Source organism: Sinohyriopsis cumingii, unplaced genomic scaffold (genome assembly GCF_028554795.1).
Source record: "Sinohyriopsis cumingii isolate HCF-2022 unplaced genomic scaffold, ASM2855479v2 utg000552l, whole genome shotgun sequence".
In the NCBI taxonomy this organism is placed as follows: Eukaryota; Metazoa; Mollusca; class Bivalvia; order Unionida; family Unionidae; genus Sinohyriopsis; species Sinohyriopsis cumingii.
The window spans coordinates 1,256,207-1,275,759 of NW_028315908.1; the positions used below are offsets into that span (position 1 = coordinate 1,256,207).

Genomic DNA, 19,553 nt, shown 5'->3' on the forward strand with positions numbered 1-19,553 from the left:
CCGATTTCTAGGTTCAGAGAAGTCACTATATCGTGAAATGCATGCGCACGAATTAGAGAACGTCTCAAAGGGGAAATTCCACGAAGTACGCGAAACCTAAATGTAATCATGCACATGCGCTTTGGAATGACACAACTAATGCAGTGTTATTTTCTGGTGTCCCTTGAAATATGGCTGACAGAAACTTATGTAAATTTAATCACATTATGAACCAACATAACAATCAATTTTAAACTCCCAGTCGGTGTAACACTTAATACATAAGATTTCAAAACTTTTCTTAGACTTCTAGAATATTGGTTAAAAAAAAAAAATTCTTCAGTATCATGTTCTAAAGTTTCAGTAAAAATTCTAAACTTTTCACTTTTCGATTCTTAGATTTTCAGTAATTTACACATCTGGAAAAGTTTGAACTTTCAATTATTAAGTGTTTCAATGACCATTTCTGAATGCAACGTATACTGAAATCACATGGTCTCGAAAAATGCAAGTATATATGATTCTGTTTGCGTACACACAAAAAAATAAACACGTAAAAATTGCTTTGGTAAAGGTTTGTGATTTATGCCTTCTAAGCAGGGGCGTATTAACCATTAAACAGACTAAGCACGTGCTTAGAGCACCAGGGCTAAAGGGGGCACCACAAAGTTGAGAAAAGGGTGAAAAGAAAAAAAAAACGAATGAAGATTTGTAAAAAAAAAAATTGATAAAACTAGTGCAAACTGATCATAATGTTCTGTTTCTTGATCATGGTGCACCCTAGGGTTATCTTCCCAGGTGTACGTGGAAAGGAGGGGGGCACCAAGATTTGTAAGTGCTTAGGGCACCAGTGAGCCTTAATCAGCCCCTGCTTCTAAGCCAACTGTGTGATAAACTCTAGATGCCCCGACGATGGTGGTCGATTTTTAAAGGATGGTTAGTGCTGCCTTTAAACGTCAATTTATTGGGAGGGGGAGGCAATTGGGCTATAAAAAAATGTGCTGTTTTAATTGGATAACCGGGAATTTACACCTTCTAAGCCAACTGTGAAATAAACTCCGTATGAAAAATGATAGTATTAGTATTCAGGCTAGACCAGCAAGTTGTTCTCCACCTTTTTTTTTTTTTTTTTTTTGTTTGGCTGGCGGCGCCAGTCAAACAAAAAAAAAAAAAAAGGTGGAGAACAACTTGCTGGTCTATATTCAGGCGTACTCTACGTTCTTTCCACGCGATCACTTCTATTCTTTTTGAATACCTGTTTCAAAGACATACATATTTGTGCCTGTTTTTACGTGTTTGTTTTACCTTCAATATGACTAATAGATGGGCAGGTAAGAAAGACAAGTAGTGTGTATGTAGTGTGCATATCAAAACTTGTTAAAAATAGAACAATGAGCACTCCCTTAGGTCGCGAAGGACGCCTGAGATTCAGGAATCATTTCTGCATGGCGAATAATTTTACATAGGGTAAGTCTATCCGTATACTATTTGTAAATATGCTTATTTTATATGCATAATGAGATCACACCCTCAACCATATATGCTGTGTGAAATTACATTATTCGGTAGGTCATGTCGACAAAGACCGAGAACAGGTATTGAATATCATATGTCCTAAAGGCTATTCCTTAAACGGTCCCTTCATCCGATAAATCAGCATTGTTAGTCCCGATTTGATTATACTGACACTCCTGTAAAATTAAAGGATCGTGTCCTAGTTGATTTGATCAGCATACATACTCTTACGGGCCTAAAACATCTACGCCACGTATGTGAGGGGATTGCTGCCGGGGGTGGGTGGGGGTACGGCTATTCCGGGAGCATATTGCTGGCGTTATTTATTTGTGCTGCATAACTTGGAACGTTATCGTTAGGCATACTAATATGTACCTGTATAAAGAGGTATGCGGATTTAACTTTCAAATTTGTATTTATTTGAAGGTAGACGCATTGACGAGATTATCAATAAATGAGATTGTATTTTCATATTAAATGTAGCTATATATCGTTGCATAGGTGCAAAAGCAATGCTTTTATACCCCCACCCCCACATCTATCTATCTATCTATCTATCTATCTATCTATCTATCTATCTATCTATCTATCTATCTATCTTTTAAATAAACTGACTACACAGTAATATTTTGTAGTTAGTTACACTGGATCTTAACCCATGGGTCGCCATTCTGATTAGAGTGGATCGCCAAGTTCAACCTTGTTAACCTGAAATTTCCCACCTAAGTGGTATTTTAGCATTCGATGGGTTGCGAGGCCAACACCACAAACATAAAAAAGATTAAGAACCACTGAATTAGTAGAAAATAACCAGTATATTGATGTATTTAAGTGATCTGGAGATAAAGAGTGGAGGGCCTGAGATAAAGCAGAAGATAGGAGCACCTACAGTGGTGGATGGTGTTATTAAAGGGATAGCTGGTGGAGTCGTAGTCCGAATTTCCTCTGACCCTTGCCACCCCATTTTTAATATTTGGGCATTTGTGCTGGGGTGTAGGGTCAGAGTCCATTCCCAATCGAAAAGTTGGAATTCGCCGACACTATTTGGTATCGGCATGGGGTAGCCGCTTAGTAGCCGGTCCAGCAAACTTGAACGACCTTTCCTCGAGATATACCTGCATGAAATCATTAGGAATATGATTTATTTTCTCAGAAATTGCGATCATAGCATTCGTTATGACTTTAATCCGCTGACAGACGAGAAGAAAGTACATCGTTGCTGAAATTTTACCTGGATCTGGCCATTAACATTCCTAGTCATGTGACTACACAACTTTCTCAACCGACATGTCAGTGACATCAGAGGTCATTTAGTCACGTCATATCAACAATAAACAATTTATAGTGTTGCTGTAGGAAAACAAATCAGAGGCGTAGCTGGGGGGGGGGGGGGGGGCAGGGGGGTACATATGTCCCCGGGCGCCAAGGTAGAGAGGCGCCAAAATGAGGCTTACAACGTTACATTATAATAAGTAAACAAGGGTAATATTCAAAAATGTGATTAAACGGGGAGGGGGCTGGGGCGCCAATTTTATAGTTCGTCCCCGGGCGCAAAATATCATAGCTACGCCTCTGAAACAAATCGAACATATAAATGAAAGTCACGTAATTTGTATAGAAAAGTTAAAAAAACATAAACTTCTCAAAATATTCATTGTGAAAACAACGACCGAAAATCTGTAAATGGTACAGCAATTTGAAGAAAAACAGATTCACTACGCAGAGAGCACGTGTCAATGTCGTAGTCACGTGACACCAACAAAACTCGCGCTGACACGTGCTCGGTATTTCTTGAAAATGTTTTTCTCAACCCTGCTACGATACCGACATGATTCTGGTCGTTGTTCTCAGAATAAATATGTTGAGAATTAAGTGTGCATTATATTTATTTACAAACATTATGTGACTTCTATATAATATATCCAAATTCTATGTACAACAACTTCGAAAATGTGTTTGTTGATATCATGTGACTGTATGACCTCTGATGCCACTGATATGTTGGTTGCGAGATTTGTCATGGGACACTGGATGTAAATGGCCAAATCCAGGTCAAATTTCAGCAACGACGTACTTTTCGTCTCGTCCGTCAGCTAATTAAAGACATGACGAATGCAATGTTCACGATTTTTGAGAAAATAAATCATATTCCTATCGATTTCATGCAGGTACATATCGATGAAAGGTTGTTCAAGTTTGCTGGGCCGGCTAGCAAGCGGCTACTCCATGCCGACACCAAATGGTGTCTGCGAATTCCAACTTTTCGACAGAGAATGGACTCTGACCCTACACCCAACATAAATATCCACATATAAAAAATGGGGTGAAAAGGGTCAGATGAAACTCGGACTAGTGGAGGCGGAGAGGGGATGGGGCTTATGGACTGTAATATAAACATACTCGACTTATACCCAGCCACTAGTGCTGATTTTACAAGGATCTACTTGCTACTCGCTTGTCAATGTCTTGAAGTGAAATATTGATGGCTTGGACATGAAAATCAGCAAATTGATCATATTTAATGCGTGGTTATTGAATTAACATTTTTGGAAGAAATCAAAGATAGTCTGGAAAAGTGCTTATTGTACAAATAAAACATCAGCAATTGATGATGAAAACTCGCGTTGTTTCCAATTCAGAATGTCTCAGTATACATTTTCAAACGCCGATTTTTTAAAAAAACTTTCTGGTTGGGTTTGAATGAGCAGGTACGATACGTTTCTTGTAAGACAGGATTGTTAAGATAAATTAAGGTAAGTTATCTACCCTTACCAAATAAACAGTCGAAAATCGAACATACAGGGGCTTGATACTGCGTCGCACAAATCTTTGGATAATCATGAAAACATGCATTTAAGCGATCGCTGCTACGTTCAGACTGGACAAAGTAAAATTATCTCCCCTTTTACAGTGGAGTCGGGGACTTTATGCTGTAATATAAGATGAGAAAGGTTTGTATTCTAACGATTAAGTTTGGTGTATTTTAATGCCATCGGATTACACGTGCTCAGCCAGCTGAAAAACAATAATTGACTTTCGTATTGTAAACTGTAATTCTTATATGATTTTTGGAATATATACAGTTTGGTATCAAATCCTTGCCTGCTGTGGATTCATTAAAAACACATAAACGTCAATTACAGTGAGTGTTTAGATCCACGGAATCTTCACGTAGAGAAAGATGCATGTCTCTCCCTCTGCCCCACCCCCAGTAATTGTGAACTTATTTTTAAATATTTCAATTTTCTTGATAACAGTAACCATGACGACCCAGGATGACGAGCTAGAAGAGGAGTTGTTTTGCGCTATTTGTGCTGATTTCTATGACGATCCACTCATCCTCCCATGTGCACACTCCTTCTGCAGAAGATGCTTAATAGAAAGAATCAACAAGGGAGAAACGACCAAAAAGGAATTCAGTTTGACTTTCGACTGCCCGATATGTCGGTCCGAAGCAGAACTAGACGAGTCTGGTATCGACTCGCTTCCTAGAAATCGATTGTTGCGTCGTATAGTAGACAAATATAAGGCAAAGGTTCTGAAAGAGCAGAAGGGGCCAACGGCAGATGATGTATGTACAGCCCATGGCAAAAGTTTGGGAGCCTTTTGCACGGGTTGTAAAGATCTTTTATGTATCGACTGCATGCTTGGAGACCACAGAGGACACAATTTTGAACAGATAGACGATGTATATAAAAGGAAGAAGGTAAATACTATTTATTTCGGTCCATTTAAAGACAGAGAGTGACCCCAACAAGTTAAACGGAAAACTCTATGGGAACGCAATCGAATGTAAAATGATCTATATTTTACCAGAATCATTGCAATTATGTCTTACTGATGCAGTAGTAATTTTATTTTTATTATTATCATTTGGGGAAATGGAGATATTGTGTTCTTCTTATATGAAATTCATTGTGTTCATCATATTTCTAAGTATAAAACATTATTTGGAAAATCTTGACAATTGTTTCAGGACCACTATGTAACTATTGTGTTTGGATATATCGTCTGGTTGAAATTCTGACTGCCATTTTGTAAACAGAAGGATGACATCGTGCTTTCTTCATATACATCTCCAAACTGGTATTAATAATGTGTACCGATGTGTCTTCAGTCTTGTATCCAATGCAAAGCATGCTTGTTAATTAATGCTAAATATTTCTCTTTCATTTTAGAATATAGTTGAAATGTGATAAAATTGTGTTCAGTGTAGACGTGAATATCAGTAGTCAAATTTAATGTAGCATGCACCTTCATCACCAAATCTCTAACAAGTATGGCATCAAGAAACCAAAATTCGATCATCCGATTTATTGGTTCATCGAATCCAATCGTGTATTGTTTTTTTTATAATAATCTAATTAATTATTTTTAAATAACTAATTACTTTGATGCACTTTGTCATGAATGTCTTGATTTTATTTTTTGTTGTCAGGATCGCTTTAATAATCAGTCTCTCTAATATTAGAATGAGTAGCTCTTTTTCACTCCAGAATGTGCTGTTGAAGCGTGTGTCTGAACTACAGGAAGAGGTCCAGGCGCTGAATAAAATAGAGGAACAAGAGGTCCACTATCTGCAAGAGATAGCAGTGAGTTTCATGAGAAACTTTCAAAACGACCAACTTCATAGTGTGTTACTTCTTTATAAACGACTTAACTTTATCGCTGTTCATCTGCATAACATTAAATATGAGATTTTATGTGGTTTTTTAGCAATACAATTATTAAGTAACATTTAATATAGAAAACAGTGTAATGATTTACCTTTTTATTTCTTTGGCGACTGGAAGAAAATAAAAGCATGTTTTTCTCTTGGAGAAATATCTTTTACACATTCTTATAAGAAAAGCAAGAAAACGTGACAGATGTTAGGAAAAGGAGTAATACATGATGTTTCAGATGTCCTCTATCAACTAGACGCATAACTTCCTTAAGTTACTGAAACGCCTCTATCTCTTTTCTACTTACGATTTTACCATTACATATACGTACTAGTAGTGTTTCACAAAGTACATCGAATATTATAAGTAGTTTCTGGGTCAGTTGGTCGTATTTCATGACTATGTGGGATACATTGAAGCGAACTATACAAGTTCTATTTACGGAAATAAAGTAAAAATGACTATTTATAACAAAATACCCAGGAATCCTGTAAGAAAAAATCCGGAGCTATCGAGGCACAGTTTGACGAGTTCGTGGGACTTATCCAGCAGAGTAAGCATTCAGTACTTGAAGACTTGCAAACAAGAGAGAAGGAAGAACGTGGGAAGGTGCAGGCCGTCCTCGACAATATCAGGGCCAATAAGGAAGAAGCAGTGTCTTCCCTCGCGTCCGTGCAGCAGCGTCTAAGTCTGGATAAAATACAGTTTTTAAAGGTAGGATCTTCAGTTGTAAACAGTTTGCATTAACTTTATTCAAACATGATTGAAATCATCTGGCTGAATTACACTTTGATACCCATTGACGAAAATGTCATAATTATGTTCCATTAGAAAATCCATTCAAGCTATGATGTATTCCGGTCTTTGTTACTGTTGGATGGTTATTTTGAAATGTAATGGGAGAGGGAGGCATTTATTACTTGTTAATAATCAATTCCACTTTTGTCTTTTTTTGACTCATTTAGTATATAAAACACTTTCTGAAATGAATCAGGAAAAGACACGAGAGATAGCATGATAGTACATGCAAAGCATCATTTTAAACACGTTTTCCGCATGTGGATTTACAAAACGTGATCGATACAACCATTGCACAGCTATAACCAAATGAAGATTAGCTACGTCAAAGAGGAAGGCAATCCATTATTGGGGAACTTGTGCTTCCCAAATACCTAATAAATATGAAGATTACGTCTGAAGATTTAAGTGACACTGATCCGACACGAATTGACTATATATATATATATATATATATATATATATATATATATATATATATATATATATATATATATATATATATATTTCACTTACAGGTCTACAAAGACGAACTAAGTCTATCTGGGTAAGCAAGGCTTTTTTTCTGTCATCTGTAACAGCATCCATTCTAATTTGCAATCAAATAGATCTAATTACTTACAATAACTTATTTCATATTGAGAACTTTCTTAATCGAGTTTGCCGTTGTATAAACTTCATCAAGTATTTTTCATTTTCTGATTATCAGATCGTTTGGAAGACAACGTTTGGATGAAACTGCTAAAGATCGCTTTTTATAAAATGAAATTACACGTGACTATAAAGTTAACTTCCTTCGCCTCATTTTTCTGAAGACAATAGTAGTCTCGAAATATTAGTTGCTTTAAACACAGAGAATCCCTATTGTTTTCGTTCCTACAAGCTGATATACAGGTCAGAAAACAGACTGGTAAGTAGATAGATCGTCAGACATATGAGCCTGTGAAATATAATGTAGAATCTACTCTATGATCATGTGGTTGTGCATTGCAGATGCTTGAAACTAGATAGAAAGGACTCTGTTGACTTGTCCACTGTGAGAAGTCCCAGATCGCGTTGTTTCTTAGACTGTAGTTTAGAGTTGGATAACCTGAATCTCGAGGCTGCCATCAATAATGCTCATCTGAAGTGGGAACCAGAGTAAGTCACTTTTGTTACTTTTAAAACACCATAAACAGTGCCCGTCTGAAATGGTAACTAAAATAAGTCACTGTTTTTATGTATATCTATATTATGTGTATTATCATTAATGACCATTCTTTATAAGGATTATTCTGTTGATAATATTTTGAATGCTGGTTTAATAAATTAATGGGTTTATACTGTACGACGAGTCATTCTAATAGTGCTTAGATCGTCCAAAAGCTTCAAAGGCTGAGTTATCCAAGTTAACATCACGTGTTCTGACTGCAGGTCACAGGTTTTTATAACAGGCGAAGCTGACCTAATCTCACATTAGCAAGTTATAAACTGCTGACCTTTTTTACTGTTCGATGTGTAACAACCACCATTAACAATGTCTGTCTGAAGGGGTAGCTATGGTAAAAACGAGTTTAAAGATTCAATTCAATTAATTAACAACATACTCTTTAGCAATGGTCATCGTTGAAATGAATCAAGCGTTTACATCACTGGTTCCAGATTCTATTTTTAGATGTAATGTTTGATTATTTTAATTTACATACAAATTTCAAAGTAATCTTTTTCTGAATACAATGCATTGCAGAGCTTGAAACATGAAGAAAGAAAACATATTTTGTTGAAAGTAGTCAATACATTCATTACTTAAGTCTTTGAATGCTATATAATTGTTGTACGTGCTTTTGTTATTTAGACAGGTAGAGTTTTAGTGAAAAATATCACCATATCTCGATGATGTATCTTTAGGACAAAGTTCATGTATACCAAACCATTTTACTTTTACTGTAGAGTAGATAAGTTCAGCCCCAAGCACTTGGCGGAACAATACAACGAGATCTACGAGAAGGAATGGAAGAGTGCTTATCTAGAGTCAGCCTCCAAAAACAAGGACGAGGTCATCGTCAATCTGTTGGACATACTCATGGTATCTGCGAATTCTTTCTCTCTTTTACTTTAACCCATAGTTGACAAATGTTCTTTATTGATAAACGATTTTTTTTAAAAAAAATCCTCTGTCGCGAGCTATTTACTTACTGAATTATGATTTAGTTTTCTTTCATGTAGATAGTACCGTTTTTCTTCGCTACTCTTTTATTTTGTTTCTAAGGTATGGTTGGTAAACAATGCTCTCACATTTGTGTTTATTTACATGTTCACCATCGAACGTTGAATTCTTGAATCCTCTGTTGCCAAATTGGTAACACACCAATGCCTCCAGTGCAGATGTATCATCTCTCTTGCTGTAAACCACATATAACATTTTGTGCTTACCGAATGAAATTATCCTTTAGACATATGGTAAAATAAAGTCCATTCAGTTTTTTAAACACTGTGCTCTGAATAAAATTAATATTCCACATTTGTAAAAAGGGACTGGTAAGTGATCTTTTAACCTTAAATTATCTTTCTTTTTCCGCACATGTCACTTTTAGCAAAATATAACAAATATATATAAAATATGAGCAATGTTCTTTTTTCAGCTCATTTTTCTCTGTCTTTTATGCGTCCACTCTGTTTTCTTCAAAATAACTCCGATTCTAAAATAAGGCCATTCTACTATATTCCCTGATCAAAAGTTGGAAGGTCATAGAAAATTTCTTTATCATTTATAAAGAAGTTGTTTTGCTTCAATGAAGCCGTATTCTTCTTTGATATTGTTGATTCTGTATCTGTACACCGACGTCTTGGGACATCGTAAAATAATGTGTGCTTTTGAGTCAATACATTGTCCACATAGATGACGGGGGGGGTGGGACAATTTGTATTTATTAAAAGCCATATCTTCCGTCATCCAGACGTCGTGAAGGTACATATACATCATAAGTTGTTTGGAGGTAGATGGGATATCTTTCCATCTCCTCCAAATACGCTTCCAATTTTGGTCAGGGTTTTTCAACCTATAATTGGTTTGGCATCACGGTCACATAGCTAAATTGGAAAACAAATATTGTGTCACCTGTACCCTGTTGTTTTAGTTTATGGATCATATTTGTAATATAAAACGAACGGTTACCATTTGCAAAAGCTTTACACAAGAACTAAAACTGTCAGCTGGTGTGCCTCGAGAATCAAATGGGGGCCAGTCCTGTTGTTAGTCCACAGCTGAACCACATTTCAATCGAATTTTAAACATTAATAATACCTTTTGTTGGGGACTCATCTCTACAAATTTTTGTGATCCTCTTGAGATTCAAATGAGGATCTAGGTCGGATTAAAGACTTTGTAAATGAATGGCTCATTAATTTTAATCCATGCTAAACTGAGTAAGTATTTGTTAGTAATAGAAACCTGCATATTTGTCAAAGTTTAAAATTCTTTGATAAAGGACTTAACTTTGTGAAATCACAGTAGTTAAGTGGGGCACATTACGTACAATGGGAATTAGCATTACAGACCCCCCCCCCGGGTAAGATTACGTACAATGGAAATTTAACATGGCGAAAAAATCGTGGGCAAATCTACGTACAAGGGGAAATTAACATGGGGTATAGAGTTTGGGCTTGTTTAGGGACAAGGGGAATTGAATATGGGATTTTTTTAATTTTTTTAAAAAAAATGTTTTTAAAAAAAGGGGTAGGCAATTGAAAAGTCATTCTCTTTTCGAGAAATATGGCTGGCCCTGAAAAGGGCCTTTGGCTTTCTTCTATTTCCTCCATTTACTCATCCAGCCCCTAATCTTTCCCCAAATTCCTTTTTTCTTCTTCTTTTCATTGTCCGGTATCTAGTCCGGGTGACCCATGGCTCGGAACTTCTGTTGGATTTTTATCCAGTTATTGTTCAGTCTCTCATATTCTTCTTTTTTCTTTCTATTCTCTTGTTCTTTTCTATCTTTTGCCCACCTGTCCTTAATTTTCTGCACTTCTTCCTCTATTATCTTTTTCATCTTTTCTTCCGCTTTCTTTAGTTGTTCAATGCCCCTTTTCACGAACTTCCACTCTGACCATTTCTCTAGCTCTTCTAAATAGCATCTCACTGCTTTTACCTTGTCCATAGACTCTTTTATAGTCCCCACTCTTACATACTCTGGTTGAATCAATCCTCTCAATCTTTTTAACTTCTTCCTCTATCATCTCCTCTATCATCTTCCTCGCTAACTGTAGTTCATTGACATAGTCAAGACTTTTTCTCAACCTCCATTCTCTTTCTATCCTTTCAATAGTATACTCTCCATCCATCATCCAAAAGTAAACATTTCTTAAGTCATTAAACAACGCCGACACTTCCATCTTGTATCTGTTATTCCGTAGAATGGTTTGAACGACGGATACTGTGGGTTTTTATACGAAAAGCGCGGACGTGAAGGAAAACATCCCCCTATAAACATAAAATTGATCTTAGCTAGATCATGACCAAACAACGCGCGGACGTGAAGGAAAACATCCCCTACTTTCTCATTTCTTATAATAAAACCCAAACTATACTCTTCACATACGCTAAGAAACAATAAACAAACCCATAATCTACTATTCACACAAACTTACGTTAGCTCTTACAAACACAAATACAAACACACATACACTCACACTATGAAAAAAGAGTTAGTGTTTATATTTACACTACTCTACCTACACACATTGGCAAATTGATTGTTATTTCTTTTCTAGAGTATTGGGTAGCCCTGAAAAGGGCTGTTGGTTTTTTTTAACTCCAGATGCACCTATCTAATGATGGCACCTTCCTGGCCTGGCGCCACACACGCATCTTCTTCCCCAGTCTCCTTTCACCTTTCTTCTTGGGAGTGCAGAGGCGGGATGATTGGTTTCAGCACCCCAATCCTCTGTCTCTGGTATCTTGTAAGTCATCCTCTCTCCTATTTTCTTTTCCTCCTCTTCCCTCTCTCTTCTCTCCTCCTCTTCCTTCTTTATTCTTGTTTCTTCTACTATGGCTTCCGCGGATAGTTCATTTACTATGCGCCTGGCATATTCCAGGTGCATCTGGAGTTCTAGCAGTTTCACAATTCTGGTGTTCATTCTTCTGGTGGTGTTGATCAATCAACAAGGGTAGCTAGACTGCCGAGCGAGTTTCAATTTATACTGAAAGCGCGGACGTGATGGAAAACATCCCCCTAAAAAACATAAAATTGATCTTACCTAGATCATGACCAAAAAACAACGCGCGGACCTAAAAGAAACACTCACTCACTTTTTATGCTACCCATTACTATTCTAAAAAATGTTTGTTATTAACCACTTCAATAGACTATTCACATACGCAAAGCAATCCAGTCTAACCCCAAATATACACCTCAAACACAAAAAAAAACATCATCTTAATCTACTATCCACACCAAGGTACGTGAGCACTTACAAACACACAATCTTATACACAAACACATACCCTCACATTTTTTGAAAAAGAGTTAGTGTTTATATTCACACTACTCTACCTACACACACACATTGGCAAATGGATCGTTATTTCTTTTCTAGAGTATTGGGCAGCCCTGAAAAGGGTTTTTTTATTGTTTGCTATGGCAATCTTTTTTAGTTTCTAAGAATGCGATGTCCTCTGAGGATAGACTTTCTGGCGATAGGTCTGCTTCTTCGGAAAGAGAAGAAGAACTCTTTGGTGTCGATACGGCAATCGACAAAGCCTCTGTCAGCTTCAGGTTGCTGCTGCTGCTGCTGTTGTTGTTGTTGCTGCTGTTGCTGTTGCTGTCTCTGAAGTCTACTTCTCTGTCCATTCTTCTTTCTCCCTGTTCACTTCTTCTCTGAAGAGCTCTTCTATCAGGTCTTCAGTGACTTTTAACATTCTTACATTCTCTATTTCTTCTGGCTTCGGTATCAGACTGTGTCTGACCCTATGCAAATTCACGTAGGCTTCGTTGAGCTTAGCTAGTTTGGAGCACATCTTGGTAGGAGGATGAGTCGACAATGGATGGTTAGACTGGAAACAACCCCGGTTCTTAAAGTCAAAGCGCGGACGTGAAGGAAAACATCCCCCACGGTTTTCGAGTCGCAACGTTCAATGAGTGTCATGAGAGGGATAGTAAGAAATGAAAGAGCATGAATCCAACATTCTTATAGCTAAACAAAAGACAAAGGCATTTTTTTTCAAAACACAACATTTTTTATTCAATAATCACTTAACACTAAACAACAACTCTAACATATTTTAAACAATAATCCAACAATATAACATCAAACAATTTTTTTCAAATCACAAACATTTTTTTCTCAATTCACAATCTACCTTAAACAGGGCTGACAACGTTGTGAATGAAATTGTGATTTCCACTGTTGGAAGTCATTAGGCCATTGATGGACACTACGTTTCCTAGCTTGAGACAAAAGATAAGCATAATGGTCACAAAACCATCGATCTACTTTCACATCATTTCTAGAAGAAGAACGAGGATCAAAATGAGTCACTAAATGTTCTAAGGAATAGCCCAGGCTGCGATGATGCAGAAAATACACACAGTACTGTCCACACACCAAGGAATCTGTGCCTTGTAATTTTACATTATTGAATCGGGTGGTATTTCTTCTCATAAAGTCAATGATATCGTCTTCCAAAGGGGGCAATCCATACGAATCGAAATATTCCACACATCCTTCTTGAGGAAAGTAAACGGCTACCCAGTGGGTTCCTGGGAGATGACTGTCGTCCGTGTTGATCACGTAAGCTTGATGGTCTTGAGGTTTGCGATGAGGGAGTTCATCTTTAGCACAGACGACAGGATTCCAAGAAGCCGTATACGAACTGTGGTTCAAAAGGTAATAAAGTTCCCAGGTATCCATTGATTTGTGTGTGTTGTTTTCTTCTTCACAGGTAATAATAAGTCGTCAATTCGATCCTGACTTTTTGCTTGAAAATGTGTGACAAATAACCGTTTCTTCGTTTCGTCTCCTCACTCTGATTCAGGAGAGCTTCGATACGATGGATCTTTTGAGTGGTTAATGGTGGACAAGAATGTTCACGCAAGTCTTTATACCACTGGTGCAACACGTCTTCGTCCGAGATGAGACTCCAAGCTTCGTCCAGATACTCGTCCAATTTTTCTTCTTGACTCAACATCAGGCATTTATCGTGTTGAATTTGACTGGGATGAGCGTTTTGACATCCATAGCAATTTTTCTTGATCAATTCCGTCATTTTTTCGACTAAGTGTTTGGCAAAACAGCAGACTAAATGGGCTTCTTGTTCTGGCCATCTCGACTTCATCATGATCACTTCTTCTTCTTCTTCCACAGTCTTCTCACATTTCATGTCCAAAGTTTCTCCACTAGGTAAAGAGGGATAACAGTCTTCCATGACTTCTAGTAATCTAGAATGACCTCTCTCAAACTGTTGATTTCTATGGTATTATCGAATTCGGCATACAGGATGACGTTCACTGTCTCGTCCAGTGCCTTTTTAAACTGAAGTTCCACACGAATCTGACCTGATTTTATAGGGTGGAAATGTCCCTCGTCGCTGCCTTGGTCTGGAGTGAAATCGAAAGCCCACAAAGCATAACCTCCTGCATAATCATCGTACGTAATGCCGTAGGCTGGTATTGGTTCCTAACTGTCCCGTGGCTTCGTACAGGGACAAGTACGATCTCAAGTAATTCTTCTTCTCAAAGTCAGGTTCGAAAGGTCGGGTACAAAAGGTCTTGCCATCGCGACTGACTTCGATCTTGGACACGTCAAAGTGTTGAAAGTGGAAAGGATTTTCAGCGAAGGCTCCGTTGAAGGCTGTATTCAAGACCATACCAAGGATTAAACGTTTGGGTAACTGTCCTTGAAACAGATGATCTTCGATCATGGATCGCTGTCCCTTGGGAATGGTGAAGGTTTTCACTTCCACGCGACGTATCGGATACTTGGCGGTCGTTCTGCTCAACGTCTGACTGATGTCGTTTCCCACTTTGGGTAACACTTCCACGCGTCGTACGTAGAGTTTGGCCTCCTCGATTTTGCTTTTAGGAGTGCCAGTCTTAGTAGCATCAGTATCAGCCAACAAATGGAAAACGGTACTGCTGCGATTCAGTCTCAAGCGGATATTTACGCTATTCAGCAAATACTTTTCTTGCAACCACATGTCCAAATGCAAACGATCCATCAGTTCTAAACTTTTCTTATTTAAGATTTTCTTTCGTCTTTCCTCAAAGCCGTCATTGTCTTTATCTAGTAGGTCAAACTTGGCCTCTTCGTCAGGTTCCCATAGCACACAAGCATTGAGATGAGTGTTCTTGGCATCTATTCCGTACGTCAAGAGATTTTCCAGGTAGGCACGGTAAGGGTAAGTATCCATGCTGCTGCTGACCAGTTTGTTATTCAAGTACAAGTCCACTGAGCTGAACAAGGAATGCATGAAATTGTTGACCGGAGCTATATTCTCAGTGTCTTCTACTGCACCATTATCCTTATCTAGAACTTTGACTTTCAAGTACAAGTAACTGCTATTCAGATCGATGTAATCTTCGGGCTGTCCCTTGATTTCAAACTCGATGGGAGCGGAATCGGTCAGTGAGGAGACGGGGTGAAATTCCACCCACTGGGATTCTTGCATGGTCATCATCGTGGGGGGCATGGCAAACAGGTCCAGTTCCGTCTTGGAACAAGCGCAAGATTCTCGGTGCATCATTTTTCTTTGTGTCTTAATAATCGAAAACGTCTAAGTCTCGAACGGTTCTTCTTTTCTTGGCCTTTCTAGCTTGAAGTCTGGTGAAATGGTGTTTTCTTCGTCGTCTCTTTCTGCCTTGTCCTTGCTGAATGCCTGACTCGGTAGCGTGCAGGGCATTTATAGGTGTTTCTCGGAGACCCAAAATGTCTTTGCCCGTTTGCAGCAAGACATTTTTGCCTGCCCTCATGAAGGCTTCTTTAGGGTTTTGTTTGTCGATGATGACATTTTGGAGAAATTCTTTGCCTTGCGTCAGTGCCGCATCTTTCAAGGCGTGCAATCCGCGTGTCACCATCGGTTTCAACACCGGGGCCACCGAACGAAAGGCCGATTTCAACATATCTCCTAAACCGTGTCCTCGCTGTCGTGCAACCCCTCGGTACACTGGATACATGACTTACGAATCGTGAGAAAACCGTTTTCGAAAATGGAGTTTCACCGTGACTTTTCCTTTGGTGAATGGAATATTTTGTCCCAGATCTCCTTTTATAGCAATGTTGACCGTGTCCAAATAAGACTTACTGACAGGCAAATAGTGAGGATGGACAAATTCGCGGTGAACGTGGTAAGTGTTTCCACCTTCCTCGTCAGCGTTCGTGGCAGAATCCACTTTGAAAGGAATGACACGCAGTAACGGTACAGAGGTGTGTCCCACCACGTTGTACTCCACCACATCGGAGTACACAAACATCAAATTCAGTCCTTGGTTCATTTCTACCGGGGCACGAAATAACTTGCTAAAAGACTCGTTGTCGTAAACGATGGGTAATTCGTTTTTCTTGATCATGGCCATTCTCATGTCCATGTCTCCGCCCAACATGTCAAACAATTCAGGACAAAATAAAATGGACAGGATTTTACTCCCGTCAAATTTCATCAAGAAGCGACGAGCTGTTTTGTGGTATTCCATGGTGACACTTTTTTTGACACTTTCCAAAGCTTTCAGAAACACGACATTAAACCTGGAGGTAATGGTGCTCACCAAATGTTGACCACTAAAATATTAGCCTGGGGGAATGAACAAGTGATAGGTGGTGTACTTTTGATTTTGTAAACGGGTTTTCTTGTCATATTTGCCAATGGTATCCAAGTACTGTTGCATTTGCTCGTCATAAACTTCCACATCAAAAACATTTTGCTTGGGAAGGACATTGAGGACTTGGGTCGGGTGAATGATTTCCACTAAAGCCACTTCCCAATGAGCTTCGTGATCTAAGGGGATGGCTTGAGGTAATTTGGCCGTGTAACAGCACAACGTGTTGTGGGGAAACACCTCCATGGAACTGTCACTGGGTAAGGTTAAGTAAAATTGGTTTTGGTGACTCATAATTCCAGAGTTCTGTGGTTGTCCGAGGGGATATTACTGGACGTCAGAGGCGTGTCTCCGCCCAAAATGGGGTTCTGGTTGTGGTTGTGGTTGTTGTTGGAGTGGTGACTGGCACTGGCACTGGACACAACGTTCCCGTTCGAGGAGAATTTCAGGGAGGGATTAGGAAGCAGGTAACCGATGCAACTGCTCAATAAAATGGTCCACAATTGTTTGTCTCCTTGTTGCAAACTCAAATTGGCGATGGCTGCCCCGATGACACAATACACCACGAAGATTTGGCAGAAAAAGACGATTTGCGTTTTAGGCACACGTTCTCCACACCACACCCACAAGGGTTGTTTTTGTAAATCTTGCACAGAAGAACTAGGGGAAGAAGGAGTGGTCGACGTAGCTGCGTCTGCTGAGTGAAAGGGCATGATGGTCACTTCTTCTTTTTATAGTCGATGACTTGCGAAGCGTCGATCCAAGAATCGAAACTGGGTGGATATCCTTTCCAACGTACTTTGACTTCTTTGAGACGTCGTTTGCCCACTTTACGGGTTCTGCGTTCGAGAATGCTTTCGATGTCGTACACGTCGTCTTCTTTTTTGGTGACACGTTGTAACTCGGGCAAATAAAACGTTCCTTTGAGTACTTCTCCGTTCATGTCTTCCAATTTATAGACGGCAGGATGACGGCCATGCACTCGTCCAGTGACGCGAAACAATTCGGTCGTCCAGTTAGGTAAGTAACCTTTGTCGAAAGTGCGTTTGGTTTTGCCAATGCGCACCCAATCTCCTACGGTCAACTCTCCACTTTTCTTGGGGACAGCCCTCGTCGGGGACGTACCGAACAGACGCTCAAACACCAGCACTTCGTTGTCGGGAGTCACGTCTTGCGGGGCACGTCCGATGCTTCGATGGTAAGATTGGTTGTACGCTTGCACCAGGTGCGGTAAGATGTCGATGTACTTCAGAGTGTGGTGATGCGTAAAATATTTCCACATGCGTTCTTTCAAAGTGCGTTGAAAACGTTCCACGATGCTGGCTTTGGTTTCGGGATTCTCGGTGGTAAAAAAATGAATGTCACGTTTCTTTAATTCTTTTTGGAAAGCTTGGTTCAGAAATTCGGTGCCTTTGTCCGTTTGCCATCGAAGAGGGTGACGACCGCTTTGTTTCAACACCCGTTGCAGGGCTCGCACTAACTCGCTGCTCGATTTGGAAGTCAAGGGCACGACCCAGGCAAATTTGGAAAAGACGTCGATGACACAAAACAAATATTTGTAGCCACGATTGTAGCTGGCCAAATGAGAGACATCGGCTAAATCGGCTTGCCATTGATGATCGATGCCTTCCACTCGGGTGCGACTTCTGGCAAACTTGCGTCGAATGGGTTTGTGTAAAGTGTAGGTAGCTTGTTCTTGTAACCATCGTTGCACTTGAGGTAAACGGAGACTTTTCAGTCGCGTTTTGGCAGCACGATACAATTTTTGAACTCCTGCGTAACCTGCAGGATGCGAGGGATCGTAGTAAATGCTGGCTAAGACATTTTCCATTTTTGGTGTTGGTTGGTGTGTTAATAAGGCACCCACTCTTGGAAGAGGCTACTCTTTTTCTCTTGGGGTATTTTCTTGGATTGCAATGCTTTACGTGTGCGACCGGCAATAGGTGTTGAAGAGGAGGATGTCGGGGGATATCGGTTCTTGTTTCACTTCTGTCTTCTGTCCTCACTATCTTTTTCTCTTGTGATGAAGAAGGGGTGGCCATCATCTTTTTAATCCATCCAATTCTGGAGGTAGGTGGTGTTGTTAACTTGCGTACTTTTTCTGGTGGAGTTTGAAACCCTTCTTCTTCTTCTCCTATTTCTGTCTTGGTCACTGGTAGTGATGGTACTGGTACTGGTACTGGTGATGGTGCTGGACTTTTCATCAAGGTCTTAAAATCTTTCAGAGTGGGTAGAGCTGTTTCGTCTAAAGCTTTCTGGTGAAAGAGTTGCAGTCGTTGCAAGAGTTGACCGTACTTTTGCGATTTTTCTGTTTCGGACAAATCTTGGCGATCCATCAAGGACTGCAATTCGTGTTGTAACTGGGACATCTCGCTCAAATTGGGAATGTGAGGTAAATGCGGGGTGCGTTGTTCTTGCCACCGATGGTATTCCATCCATCGTTTGTAAGGCACTAAAGCTAGTTTTCGTCCTTCCATGGGTTGTCAGGGGTCGATTCTGAGATCTTGGGACTTCAGAGGGCCTTTTTATCTTGCTCCCACCAGTCCTCCCAACATGGTTCCCAAGACTCCTTTCAGTAAGGGGCCTAACAAGAGAGGTAAAATGCCTCCACGTTGGACCAACATCTTCTTCTTTTGACGAATGGGAATTTTCTTTTGAACCATTTGGCGAAGAACGTGACGATGTTTGCTTAAGCATTGTTTCTGGTGTTTGGACAAAGGGATCGTGCCTTTCAAAACGTTCAAACAACATTCGCACACGGTATCGATGACCTCTTTGGGGGCCGATTGAATGAGTTTTCTCGTAGAGATGA

At 39.4% G+C, this 19,553-nt stretch overlaps 1 protein-coding gene across 1 annotated transcript in view; it reads left to right on the plus strand.

Moving 5' to 3' along the window:
- Nucleotides 1-1,371: 1,371 nt before the first annotated feature.
- The window catches only part of LOC149773825 (E3 ubiquitin-protein ligase TRIM17-like), a 40,121-nt gene continuing 21,939 nt past the window's right edge, over nucleotides 1,372-19,553 (plus strand). Inside the window, exons 1-7 of the mRNA XM_089945950.1 lie at nucleotides 1,372-1,446; nucleotides 4,752-5,200; nucleotides 5,991-6,086; nucleotides 6,642-6,872; nucleotides 7,475-7,503; nucleotides 7,950-8,096; nucleotides 8,886-9,021. Of these exons, the coding sequence (XP_089802076.1) occupies nucleotides 4,757-5,200; nucleotides 5,991-6,086; nucleotides 6,642-6,872; nucleotides 7,475-7,503; nucleotides 7,950-8,096; nucleotides 8,886-9,021 (1,083 nt within the window). The 5' untranslated portion in view covers nucleotides 1,372-1,446; nucleotides 4,752-4,756. The remainder of the gene's footprint in view (nucleotides 1,447-4,751; nucleotides 5,201-5,990; nucleotides 6,087-6,641; nucleotides 6,873-7,474; nucleotides 7,504-7,949; nucleotides 8,097-8,885; nucleotides 9,022-19,553) is intronic.